At 50.8% G+C, this 13,695-nt stretch overlaps 1 protein-coding gene across 1 annotated transcript in view; it reads left to right on the top strand.

The window, feature by feature from the left end:
• The window catches only part of Zan (zonadhesin), a 35,757-nt gene that overhangs the window by 6,283 nt on the left and 15,779 nt on the right, over positions 1-13,695 (top strand). Inside the window, 15 exon segments of the mRNA XM_071605437.1 lie at positions 412-683; positions 902-986; positions 1,510-2,526; positions 3,640-3,824; positions 6,986-7,127; positions 7,297-7,413; positions 8,033-8,157; positions 8,378-8,523; positions 9,092-9,223; positions 9,536-9,643; positions 9,747-9,916; positions 10,523-10,725; positions 12,063-12,204; positions 12,968-13,215; positions 13,430-13,610. Of these exon segments, the coding sequence (XP_071461538.1) occupies positions 412-683; positions 902-986; positions 1,510-2,526; positions 3,640-3,824; positions 6,986-7,127; positions 7,297-7,413; positions 8,033-8,157; positions 8,378-8,523; positions 9,092-9,223; positions 9,536-9,643; positions 9,747-9,916; positions 10,523-10,725; positions 12,063-12,204; positions 12,968-13,215; positions 13,430-13,610 (3,273 nt within the window).

Raw genomic sequence — 13,695 nt, 5'->3', positions numbered from 1 at the left:
ATGGAGGACATTGGAGGTGGTGAAGAGGAGCCAGCAGTGTTTATTGGGAAACTGTTATGGGTCCAGAGCTGAAGAGAGGATAGTAGACACAGTTAAGGGTTCTCATGGCTGTAGGATTACTGCAATTCCCTAAGAAAATGAGTCTTCCCACTTCATTAAGTCTAAGCCTTCAAAATTGACAATCTCATATCTCAGCCGAGGCATTGATGGGGACATTTATGGTGTCTAGGTTGCAGGTTTTGTTTTTTTCCCCCATATTCTCCAGTTAGAAATCCAAAGTCAGTAGGAAACAATGCCATCATGTGAGGTGTTTGGTTACTTGCTCAGATGCCCACTTAGAAAGCCAGAAATAGCAAATAGACTTGCTGTTGTGCGGGTGTCTCATCTTGCTGGCTCCCCTCTTTTTCCCAGGGGATCATTTTATCTACTTTGAGGTGGACAAGGTCTCCAAAGCAGGGCAGTCTGTCAAACTGACCAGCCGGCCCTTCTGTGCCCCCGGGGATATCTGCGTGGAATTTTCTTACCACATGAATGGCCCTGGAGAGGGCAGTACACTCATTCTCCTGCTGAGCAGCCCTGCTGGAAGTTCCCCTTCTTCTCTGTGGAACTGTGTTGGGCCCCAGAGCCCTAGCTGGCTCAATGCTTCTACCACCATCTCTTCAGGACACCAGCAGCCCATGCAGGTGAGAGATGGAGAGTGGGCCCCGTATGTGTCTGCATGGCCTGTGGTAAGAGGATTCAGGGCTAGGTGTGGGACTGAGAAGGTGGAAAGGGAGCAGAGAAGAGATGAATGAAGGATTCAAGGCCCTGGGTAGGTTGGACCGTTGGGGTGCCAACAGGTAGTGGTCACACCTGGCAGAGTTGTTGAGTTGCCATGGAGTCTTTTCATTTCTCTCTTCAGCTGATTTTTGAGGCCATCCGGGGTAGCAACCCCGCTTTTATTGTTGCTGTGGGTTTCATCTTGATCGGTCAAGGTTCTTGTCGAGGTAAGACAAAACCCTGGGCTCTAGGAAGGGTGCTAGGCCCTGGCATGATCACCCTGGCTCCTCTATAGGAGCTGTGTAAAATGCAAGTCCTCTTGTGCCTAGGACTCACATAGCGGATGTGGGTTTTTATGTCCTTCCCACCTCTACTGTCCCTGTACTGTCAGGATGCTTGCTTGAGCGAAAGTGTCTTTGATGCGATGAATCTCTGGAGCAGCATCCAGAACGCTTTCCCTAGTGATCCTATAGGCAAGACCTGTAGACTCGACAGGTCTTTCCCCTCCTCGTCATTTTTGTGTTTCCCATACCTGACACAAAGCAGGTGTATGTGGGGAGTGCTGTTTGTTGAGTGTTTGTTAAGTGAGTGAAGTTGTGGGTTGGGAATGGAAAGAGAGGTGGGTCCTTTGAGCCTACCAACTCCGGCTGGCTGTGAGTGAAAAGTGGGTGATATGATTTTGACTGAATTCCAAGGATTTGTTTTTCTTTGTAGACACAACAGCAGCAGGGCTTTCTACTGCATCTCCAGGTTCACAAACTGAATCATTTGAAACCAGTGTCTCCACAGAAGCACCCACCACTACCACAGAGAAACCCACTGAAACCACTGAGGAAACCACTACCCCCACTACTACCACTACCCCCACTACTACCACTACCCCCACTACCCCCACTACTACCACTACCCCCACTACTACCACTGCCCCCACTACTACCACTACCCCCTCTACTACCACTACCCTCACTACTCCTACTACCCCCACTACCTCCACTATCCCCACTACCTCCACTATCCCCACTACCCCTACCACCTCCACCACCTCCACCACCTCCACCACCTCTACCACCTCCACTACCTCCACTACCTTCACTGCCTCCACCATGAGACCCTTTGTCATCACTATCGAGATAACCACCCCCACAGAGCAAGTCACTGATATCACCGAGGAGATCACCACCGCCACGGAGGAACCCACTGAGGAAATCACCACTGCCACAGAGGAACCCACTGAATTTGAGGAGACCACCTCGGCCACAGAGGAACCCGCTGAAACCACTGAGGAGATCACTACCACAGAGGAACCCATCGAAACCACCCCGGAGACCACTACCACCACCACAGAGGAACCCACTGAGACCACCCCGGAGACGACGACGACCACCACCACCACCACCACCACCACTACCACCACCACCACCACTACTACCACCACAGAGGAGCCCATCAAAACCACCCCGGAGACCACCACCACCACCACAGAGGAACCCACTGAAGCCACGGAGGAGACCACCGTAGAGGAACTTCCCGAAGCCACTGAGGAGACCCCCACCCCGGTGGAGGAACTCACTAAAACCACAGAAAAGCCCTCAGCTTGTACTGAAGAATCCTGCCCTAGTACATCGGACCTGCCCGCTGGGCCAACAGTCTTGGTGAAGCCTCTACACTTTCACAAGAGCACCACTTCCCCGACTACCACCACCACCTCTATGACCACCACCACCACCACCACCACTACCACCACCACCACCCCCAAAACTACCAAAGGTATATGGGGACAGAACTGGGCCAAAGAGCTGAAAGTAAGAGACAGCGAGTAGGACAGAGTCGGGGAGAGGAATTCTTCCAGTGGGAAGTCAGCCTTCTTATGGGAAGATGGCCCAGTCCCGTCCCTCCAAAGATGACAACTTTGGAAGAATACTGCCCAGAGCTGGAGGGACATGGGGCAGGAGTGGGTGGAGGCAGGTGGGCATGAGCTCCAGGCTTTCTTCCTATCCACCTTATGTTTTATGGAGAGAGTTCATATACCATATAACTCACCTTCCCACCCCACCCGCACACCTGGGTCCTCACTGCAGTTTTTTGGGTGCTGGAAATCAAACCTAGGGCTTCATACATGCCAAGCATATGCCCTACTACTGAGCTGCATCCGCAGCCCCTCACCCTTTTAAAGTCTCTAATTTAATGGTTGGAACATATGTTCATAAGCTTATGCAACCAATATTCCATTCTTTCTTTTAAAAATTTTTTGGTTGCAATGGAAATAATACCTTTATTTCATTTATTTATTCTTTTTTTAAATATATTTTTTAGTTGTAGATGGACACAATATCTTTATTTTTATTATTTATTTATGTGATGCTGAAGATTGATCCCAGGGCCTCACACTTGCGAGGCAAGCGCTCTACCACTGAGCCACAACCCCAGCCCCATTTGTTTATTCTTTATGTGGTGCTGAGGATCCAACCCAGGGCCTCACACGTGCTGGCAAGCGCTGTACCACTGAGCCACAACCCCAGCCCCCAGTATTCCATCTTTATTGACATTTTTTTTTTTTAAATCCCAGAAAGAAACCCCATAAGCTCCTCCCTGCTTCTTCCCAGTCCCTGATGACACTGATCTCCTTTCTGTAACCATGGATTTGCGTGACCTGGACATTTCAGACAAATGGAATCCTATGTGAGCCTTTGTATCTGTCTTTTGTTGCTGAGTACGATGTCATCAGGTCCATCCATGTTGGGCTACATATTCCTTTTGATGGAGGGACAATATGGGCCTACTTCTTAGAGGAGAACTTGAGTTTGGGGATGAGGGAGAGACAGGAAGGCCCTGGGAACAGCTCCAGAGTGAAGGTTTGATGAGATCATGTTTTGCCTTTAGTGAAGTGCTCCCCAAATTCCCACTATGAATCCTGTGCCTGCCCTGCATCCTGCAAGAACCCCAAACCCAACTGCAATATACTCTGCCAGCCAGGCTGTGTCTGCAATCCTGGTTTTTTGTTTAATGACAACAAATGCATCAATGCCTCTTCCTGTGATTGTGTCTACGGCAAAAGCTACTATAAGGTAAGTCCACAGGGATGCTGGTTCCCCTGAGGGAGACTGATGGCGGAACACCTGGGTCCTCACTGCATTTGTGCACTGGGATGAGATGAACTTGGATCGTCCCCAGGGGTAAGCTCAAAGCTGTGGCTTCACAGTGACAGAGTCCTCCATTCAGCATGGGTTTTGTTCTTGTTGTTTTGGTTTGTGGTGCTGGTGATCAAACTCAGGGCCTTGCTCAAGCGACGCAAGTGCTTCATCACTGACCTTTACCCCCATCCCTCAGCCTGTGGTGTTTTGATGATTCTCTCTGTTCATACCATATATCTGGGGTACGCGCCTCTTTTGGCACACCGTGATGCTAATCTGTGCTGATGAGCTAGTCACTCATGGTCCCTGGCTCCATCCCCAGCACCGAACCAGCAACAACCAAAATATGTGGAGAGATTTCTAGAATTCTCTTCTGCCAAAGAAACTTGCAAATCCTGAAATCTTGGTAAGCTCAAAAGACAGAAGTCACTAACTCTCTTTGCCTCCCTGAATTGATGGTCTGCTGGGGAGATTGGATAGAGCACAGCTCCAGAGGGAACAGGCTGTGGGCCAGAGCTGTTTGGTAGGAGTGGCGTGGGGGTCATGTTAGGTTGCCTAATAGCCATGATAAGAAAGCGGAAGGGATGAGGCTGATGGTAGAGCTCTGAGGCAGCACACACAAGGCCCTGGGTTTGAGCCCCAGCACCACTGGGAGGAAAAAAAGCACAAGGAAACATTTTTTTAAATAAATTAAAAAAAAAAAAAACACAAGGAAATTGGTAAAATTCATTTCAATAATCTATAGTCTTCCCTTGGAATCCAGGAGAGATTTGTTCCAGAACAATCCTCCAAAATCCCAAAATCTGCCCAAGTCAAGTGCCTTATATAAATGGCATAGCATTTACCAACATATACAGATCCTCCTGGACTGTTTGAATCATCTCTGGGTTATTTATAATACCTGATGCAGTATAAATGCTATGTGAATAGTATTGTTTTAGTAGTTGCTAGAAGGTACATGTTCAGTACAGATGCAATTTTTTTAAAAAATTACCTTTCATCCTCTGCTAGTTGAATCTGCAGGTGAATCTCTAGCTATGGAGGGCTTACTGTACTCAATTTCAAATATTATCATTTCAGTGTTTAATCAATAAAGAGTTACTAGGGCTGGGTGTGGCTTAATGGTAGGGCACATGCTTTCATGTGCAAGACCCTGATGTTGACTCCCACACTGAGGGTAAAAAAGAGACTAATTGATGAGATGGTTAATTTTAGTTTTTTTTTTCCTCATGCTAAATCTTCAAAATCCAGTGTATATGTTACACCTATAGCATATGTCAGTGTGGACTGGCCATATATCCAGAGCTTAGTAGCATGTGCCTGGTGGCCTGAGTGACGGGGCAGGTCTAGAGCCAGGCCAAGCAGAGCTTGTGCCCAGGCTGGGTTCATTCACTGAGTGACCTTGGGCAAATTTCTTTACCTCTTTAAACCTGTTTCCATATCTATAAAAGTGTGCAAAATAGGATTGTTGTAAGGATGCAATTAGATCCTGACACATGCAAATTACTTAGTAAATGTTCATTATTATTATAACAATTTATGATAAATATCATATGCAGCCTATTAATTAAGTGCATTAAGCTATTCGTTAGTACCTGGTGCTGCCCCTCAGCTGCAGGTGTTCTGCCCTTTGGCGTCAGAGCTCCTACTTCCCTCTTCAGGGACTGCTTCCTCCTGTGCCCCCTTTAACCAGTCTCCTGGGGCTCCCTAAGTGGGTGATAGGTCTAGGTTCAGCAACAGCCTGGGCAGAAGGATCGTTGTGACCATCAGTATCAAGGGTCTCTTCACTGTCCTGGGATGGCATAGACGCATTCAGCAAATGTCCATTATTTAGTACTTTCTACCCACCTGGTATGGAGTCACCATGAATGTGGCAAGCTCCTTGGCTGTCTTCTTTTTTTTATTGGTACTAGAGATTAAACTTGGGGGCACTCAACCAGTGAGCCACACCTCCAGTTCTATTTTGTATTTTATTTAAAGACAGGGTCTCACTGAGTTGCTTAGCAAGCCTCAGCATGCTAAGGCTGGCTTTGGATTCGTGATACTCCTGTCGCAGCCTACCGAGCCGCTGGGATTATAGACAGGCACCACTGCACCCAGCAGCTCCTTGTCCTTCTAATGCTCTCAGATTTAGAGGGGCACACATTGGGCCTTGGTTGACTCTTCCGCTCAGCAATTATTTATTTATTTATTTATTGGTACTGGAGATTTAACCCATGGGCACTTTCCCACTGAGCTACATCTCCAGCCTTTTTTGTTCGTTTTTTATTTTGAGTCAGGGTCTCACTACATTGCTTAGGGCCTTCCTAAGTTGCTGAGGCCGGCTTTGAACTTGTGATCTCCTCCAGTCTCAGCCTCCTGAGCTTCTGGGATCATAGGCATACACCACCATGCCTGGCTCAGCAAGTACTGATTGAACAAGAGTTTCTATTGTGACATGTTGGGGTCAAGATGGTGTGTAAAGACAGACATAATCCCTGCTTGGGACACTTATAATCAATCATAAAAGAAATCTAAAAGTGCAACTGTGGGAAGTCCTTGGAAGGAAGGTCCCCAGAGATGTGAGGATGACCTTGTTAGGGGGTCTGGGCAGTCCTTCTGAGAAAGCTGTCCTTGAGCTGAACTCTATTGGTTGTAGAAGAATGAATTAGAAAGACAGGGAGGGTCGACACAGTGGTCCATGCCTGTAATTCCAGCCACTTGGGAGGCTGGGAGGATCACAAGTTCAAGCCAGTCTCAGCAACTTAGCAGGCCCCTATCTCAAAATAAAAAATAAAAGGGCTGGGGATATAGTTCAATGGTTAAGCACCCCTGAGTTCAATCCCCAGTGCTACACACACACACACACACACACACACACCACAAACACACACACACACACACACACACAAGATGGAGAAGGAGGAGAAAGATGGGAAAGGAAGAGCCTTCTAGGATGGGAGAATAGTACATGCAAATGTCCTGTGGTTGGAAAAGGGAGTGCAAACAAGTTTAGGTGTGCACATTGGGCAGCACCCTCTTCCCTGGGTAAGGTAGAGGAGAAGGTGGAGGCCTCAAGAACTATGGCTCTGTAACTCTAGATCCCTTGCTCCCAGTTTGGGCAAGAATGGTTCAGCCCCAACTGCACAGAACGTTGCCAATGCCTTGCTGGCAGCCGTATGGAGTGCCATATCTCTGAGTGTGGATCACACACAGTGTGCCAGCTGAAGGATGGCGAGTATGGATGCCACCCCTATGGTGAGTACCTCCTTGCATGCTCTCGAAAGGAGTATGACACCAAGATCCCAAGCTGTCTTTGGAGCAGAGGAGCAGGGGTGTGTCACCAGCTGGGAGACTTGGGGTATGGGATCCAGCCTGGCTAGGCAGTGGAAGCAGCTTCCTGGGTCCTCCTTTCTCCCCTCTGTAGGCACTTCCACCTGCATGGTCTATGGTGACCCTCATTATGTCACCTTTGATGAGAGGCACATCAACTTCTCAGGCAAATGCACCTATGTCTTGACTCAGCCCTGCCGAAACTCCTCAAGTAGGTCCTGAGGCCCTGAGGTCAGAGGAGGGGGCTCTGAGGGGCACAGTGGTGGCCAGCAGGACAGGGAACAGAGGAGGGACAGGACAGGGCTGGGAGCAGAGGAAAGGAAGAGGCCATCCTGGAGCAAGGTCCTCTTAAGGTGAGGGTGGAAACCATCCCCTCCCCCTCCAAAGCCAGGAGTCTAGGGCTCAGACTTCTGGGGAAAATGCAGTCTGAGATATCAGTTGTGTCCTCAGCCAGCTCTTATTGAGGGCCCATGTGACACAGTAGCAATCACTGTTAAAGAGACTAGTGAAGGTGCACAGATAGCCTGGAGGGTGTCACTACACACAAGGGGAGATGCAGCGGTGCAGGCTGTTCTGGAGGAGGGTAGACATCCACCCCCTCCTGCTTGTGTCCTGCCTCCTCTCCTAAACTGCAGGGCCTGTGTTTTACCCACAGTGCCAGGCTTCGATCCATGGCACACACTTGAGATATTATTACTGAGCTGGCGTGTAGCTCAGCAGTAGAATTGCTTGCCTAGCATGTGTGAGGCCCTAGGTCAAATCCCCAACACTGCAAAAAAAAAAAAAAAAAAGAAAGAATAGTTTACTGAATGAGCCCTTCTCCCACCCAGACACATTCTTCAAAGTCTTAGCCAAGAATGAGGAATGGGGACCCAGAGGACTGACCTGCCTGAGCAAGGTTCATGTGATCCTGTCTGAGACTACCATCACCCTGCTCAAGGGCAGACAAACACTGGTGAGCCCCATCCACCCCTGCTGGGGCAGCTAAATGTGACCAAGACCTGCTCCTGGTCAGCCCCAGCCCAGTGGGCACTGATGGTGAGACTCCAAGCCGCTGTGGTGGAAGAGGTTGTTAGGATGCTGTGAAGGATGTTATACCTTGTGGCTGTGGATACGGGAGTCTTGGGGTCTTCCTTGATCCCCCTGATCAGTCTCTCTGCCCCTTCCTCTGCCAGGTTAAGGGTCAGCGAGTCACCCTCCCAGTCAGACCTTCTAAAGGTGTCATCATACGTCCAAGTGGGCGGTTTGTGAAAGTGAAAACAGCATTTGGTTTGCTTATAAAGTGGGACGGCCACCAGCAGCTGTTTGTGACTATGTCCAGGTGAGGGAGCATCCCCGCCAGGCAGCTGAGGCTTCTCCCGACCAGGGCTCCTCCATCCACCTCCCTCTTTTTTCCATTCCAAGCACTAGCGCTCAGTCACTTCTGTTCCTCCCAAAGGGTAGGAAGCACCTAGCTCAAGTGGTCGGCCTTCCCTTGGACGGGGAGACAGAAGGAAATGGTTTCAGCACAGTGGAATAATGGCAGGATGTACACACAATGCCTTGGGAATGTTCTAGAGGAGGAGTTGCTCACGTGCTCTGGGGCTGTCTTCTTGGCTCCCCAGATGGACAGACAAGGGAAAGACAGACTTTTTAGACCCACACACGTAGAGCGAGCCGGAGTGGTGTAGGGCTGGTAAGGTCAATCATGATCGGATGTTGGGGCTGAAGGGAGACCACACAGCTGGCTCCAGGTCTCGTGTGCCTGGTGTGCCACCCATGTCAGGAGTAGGTCCTTCTCTATCCCCTTTGAGCCTTCTCCTCTGGGCCTGCAGCTCATTATCCCCTCCACTCCAATGACGGAGGCCCCTTCACCCCATTCATGCTCCCCCCTCTCCTGGGCCCCACAGTGTGTTCTCAGGCAAACTCTGTGGTTTCTGTGGAAACTTTGACGGGGACAGCAGCAATGACAACCTGAAGCCAGATGGTGAGCCAGCTGAAGACGATGAGGATCTGGGGAACAGCTGGCAGACCGAGCAGGAGTGAGGAGACCCCACTGGGGGCCCATGGGCTGCTCTCCTTCCCCACTCTCTCACTTTGGGCCCTTTTAAAACCAACCAGAACCAGGTGTGATGGCGCACACCTGTAGTCCCAGCTACTCGGGAGGCGGGAGGATTGCTTGGATCCAGGAGTTCAAAGCCAAACTTGGCAACATAGAGAGACCCCTCTCTCTTTTTCTCCCTGGAGACTCCAGATTTTCCCACCTCCTTTGGGCACAGCCTTGCTGACAAATGGCATAGGGCCCCAATTGGAAGTGAGCCATGGACTTTAGCATTTGACTGGGTCTCTTTTAGGTGCGAGGGTATCGAGACACGTACCCCAACTTGTGGGCGAGCCTTGCAGAGCACTATGTCAGGGTCCAAGTTCTGTGGCCAGCTTGTCAGCTCCAAAGGAGTGTTTGAGTATGGAGGAGGGCAGGCGGGGCTGCTGGGCACCAAAGTCCTCCAAGGTGGAGGCTGGGAAATGCCACTCCCTCCTCCCCTCTAACCTGGGCTCTTTCCTCAGGGAGTGCCAGCTTCACGTGAAGGTCTCTTCCTTCTTTGACAACTGCGTGAATGACATGTGCAACTTCGAGGGCTTCCATCTCATGCTTTGTATCCATCTTTCGTTCATGACTGCGGCCTGCCAGCACGCTGGCTATGCCGTGAAGCCCTGGAGGAAACCCCAGTTTTGCCGTGAGTTGTGACTGGAAGCTGGGGAGAGGACGCCTCCCTGCAGATGCAGAGAGGCCACTCCCATGGGCTTGGGATGCGTTGAACCTCCCACTTCACCTGAAGTCAGGAAAATGGGCAGAGTTGGGAGCATCCCTGAGATAATCACAGTCACTTGCAAACTCAACAGTAGCCTTGTAACTACTGATGCTGCACAGGGCAAGTACAGGGGTGTTCACATGCCTGGCCAGGTCCTCTGATATGGGCAGACCTGAGCTAGAAGGGCACCAAGCTGCCTTACAGCTCCAGGGATGGCTGGGCTCTCTGGGAAGGTGCTTTAGAGCTGACCTAGCCCCTGGACTTGGCCTGGGGCATGTCTACACAGCAGTACGGATGAGGCTGTTCTTTTGTGGCTCAGTATGCTTCCATGAAAGTCCAAGGTAACATCCAGGTGACCACATCTTAGCACAGACAGCTGGCCCTGTAGGCCCTAGGAGTCAGTGGGCTCCTTTTTAAAGCCTCTCTACTAAAGATTGGCAGGAGCCTTTCTAGCTGGGGACTTCCAAGCACATTCTTCCCTTTTCTGCCTCAGTCTCACCTGTCTCCTTACTTGAGCTTCTCCCTCCACAGCCCTGATCTGTCCAGCCAATAGCAGTTACTCTTTGTGTGCCGATCCATGCCCGGACACCTGCCATTCGGGATTCTCTGACAAGACCTGCCCAGACCACTGTGTGGAGGCCTGCGAGTGTAACCCGGGCTTCATCCTCAGTGGCCTCGAGTGTGTCCCTCCATCCCAGTGTGGGTGCCTTGATGCTTCAGGAACCTACTTCAAAGTGAGTGTCTGGGGTGGGCCTCTCAGCCCTGGAGCCAGGGGGCACTTGCTCCCTGGGCCAGGGTGAGAGGCCAGAGAGAGAAAGCAGGGGAACACAGGAGGGCAGGGGATTTAGGCCTGGGGTTTGGGAAATTCTGACCCTGATCTAATCTCCTTTTGTGTGTGTGTGTGGTGCTGGGGATCAAACCCAGGACCTTGAATATGATCTGCCATTGAGCTGCACCATGGAGCCCTCCAAGTTCCTCTCTTTCTTCACCTCTAGTCCTTTCCACACAGGCTGGGATGACATCATGGCCCTCTCTTTCCCATGATACCTCTTAAGAGTCTGAGACCCTCCTTCTGTCCCTTCCCATCATCCCTGCTGCCGCTCTCAGCTGTCATTTTACCGATCATTTTGCCCAGATTTTCCATCCTCTGAAATCCTGAGTAGTTCTGTGTCTCCCCTGTGCTGTTTTCAAATCTTGTCTCCTCTGGAGGGTCCCACTCTGCAGAAGGGCCTGTGTCTCTTTCTCTGCACACCTGTTTCACTCTTCTCAGAAGCATCACTGAGAACTAGGCTCTGTGCCCAGCTCTCACCAGAGGTCTGGCAATGACACCAGTCTCCAGAATAACCCTCTGCCATCTGATGTTCACCTGGCCATCCTCCATGGCCCCGCTCCAGGCTGGACCCCCAAATGCTCCCAGTCCAACTCTTGCTGTGGCCACCCACCCCCTCGCACTTGGTGCTGAAGATCGAATCCAGCCCTTTGTGAGCAGAAGCAGGCACTCTACAACAGAACTGCACCCCGTGCCATGCTCTGACCTTTTCCCAGTTCCTTTTATACCCTGCTCTACTTCTCAGCCTCTGCCTGTTGGGACCCTTCCTCTCCCTTGAGGCCCTGTTGAAATGCTCCCTCCTCCTTGAAGCCTTCCTGATAAGCAGAGTCAGGAAACTTCTCTCAGAATTCCCATTATCAGGTGCTTATTGCTGGTGTCCATGGTGAGAAGTGATCTTTGGGTGCCCTGGTGGTTCCACTTGGACGCACATTGGAGATGTGTATCCAAGAGTTGACTTACATTTATTGTCCCCTGTTGGATTGTGAGTTCTGTCGGGACAGAGACATTTTCCATCTGGTTCATTACTGAATTCCTAACACCTCCCACGATACACAGACAGCTCAGCTGAAATAGTGAGCAAATAAATGATCAAGCGATTCCATCCCTGAGCCAACACCAGAGTTTTACAGCTAAGCATAGAACTTTTGAAAGACGGAATGCCCCGTGAGTAGGCCAGCCCTTGGAGTGGCAGTGGGCTCTTGTGTTGGACCTGGGAAAAGCTGCTTTCTTTTCTTTCTCCAGCTAGGGGAACAGTGGTACAAACCAGGCTGCAAGGAGTTCTGTGTCTGTGAAAAGAACAACAAAATTCACTGCCAGCCCTGGAAATGTAAGGCCCAGGAGGCCTGTATGCTGCAAGATGGCACCTATGGCTGCCGTGCCCGAGGTGAGAGGTCAGGAGAGCAGGTGAGCAGGGGGCCTCAAGCAAGGGGAAGATCCTGCCCAAATCTTCTTCCCCAGAGAGCTGGGACCCCAGAGGCTGTGAATTAGCTTGAAATTACTGTAACATATACCCCTGAGATAAATAAACTTATAAAGAAAAAGGGTTTTTTTTTTTTTTTTTTTTTTTTTTTTTTTTTAAAGTCCCTAGACTAGAGAATAAACCTCCCAAACTGTGAGCCAAAAAAACCCTTTGGCTTATTGGCTTCTGGGTCTTTGGTGAGGCAGCTAGTCACGGTGGGGAGTATGTGACTGAACACAGCACTGCTCCCCTCAGGGCTGGGACAAGAGGAAAAGAAAATGAAGACACCAGGGTCCCTCAAATCCCCTGCAAGAGCATCCCCCAGTGACCTAAAACCTCCCACTAGGCTCCACCTCTTAACATTTATACCACCTCCCAAGAGCACCAAGCCAAAGACCAAGTCTGTAACATGGGCCTCTGGGGAATATTCCAGATGGAAACCATCCCAGGCTGGGAGGGGATTTCCTAGGTCAGGAGCAGTATCTTCCCAGGTTCAGAGTGGAGTTGGAGAGGGTTGTCTCCCTCCTTGGCATCCCAAGCCAAGCCAACTTTATCTCCTAGAGAAACGCCAAGTTCAAGGATGGGCTGTAGGTACCATACCAATGTGGGCTCACCAAGGTGGCAGCCCTGGATCAGGGCTTCCTGGGCACGGTGCAACAAGACTCCAAGCCCTGTCATCTCTTCCCAGGGGCGGCCACCTGCAGTGCCTCAGGCGACCCCCACTACTTGACCTTTGACGGAGCTCTGCACAACTTCATGGGCACCTGTGCCTACGTCATGGTCCGCCCTTGCAAGGTCAGTTCCCGAGAGAACAACTTTCTTGTCACCACCACCAACGAGATCCGCGATGGGAACTTGGAGCTCTCCTACATCAAGTCTGTCAACGTGCAGATCTTTAACCTCAGAATCTCACTGATTAAAGGTCGAAGGGTCGTGGTGAGTACCGCTTCTTCCTCCCAGGCCCTCCCCAACCCAGCCCGCTGGTCCCTCTTCTCCTGAGCCCCTGGGGGTACCAGGCAGCCCCCTCCTCCTTGGACTCCCTCCTCTCTCCCTGAAACATCCGTCGCTCCTTCCTGCTCCCAAGATTTTGCCTTCCTTTGATCTTAGTCCCCAGTTCCCGACTCCTCTACTGCATCCCCCACCTCTGCAGGTGAATGGCTTTCGGATATCCCTTCCCATGTGGCCTCTGGCAGGCCAGGTGATCGTTAGGCTCAGTGGCTCTTTTATTTTGCTCTACACGAACTTTGGGCTTCAGGTTCGCTACGATGGGAAGCACCTGGTGGAGGTGACAGTACCCTCCTCCTATGCTGGCCAGCTCTGTGGGCTGTGTGGTGAGCTCCCTGGGAAACTGAGGGGAAAGCTGGGACAGGGTTGGGCTCTGCAGTGAGGTCTTGGCCTCCCCACACATCTCCATTA

The sequence above is a fragment of the Marmota flaviventris genome, chromosome 19 (assembly GCF_047511675.1).
Source record: "Marmota flaviventris isolate mMarFla1 chromosome 19, mMarFla1.hap1, whole genome shotgun sequence".
NCBI classification, from domain to species: domain Eukaryota; kingdom Metazoa; phylum Chordata; class Mammalia; order Rodentia; family Sciuridae; genus Marmota; species Marmota flaviventris.
The sequence above is the reverse complement of the archived record's forward strand: the minus strand, read 5'-3'. Positions and strand labels throughout refer to the sequence as shown.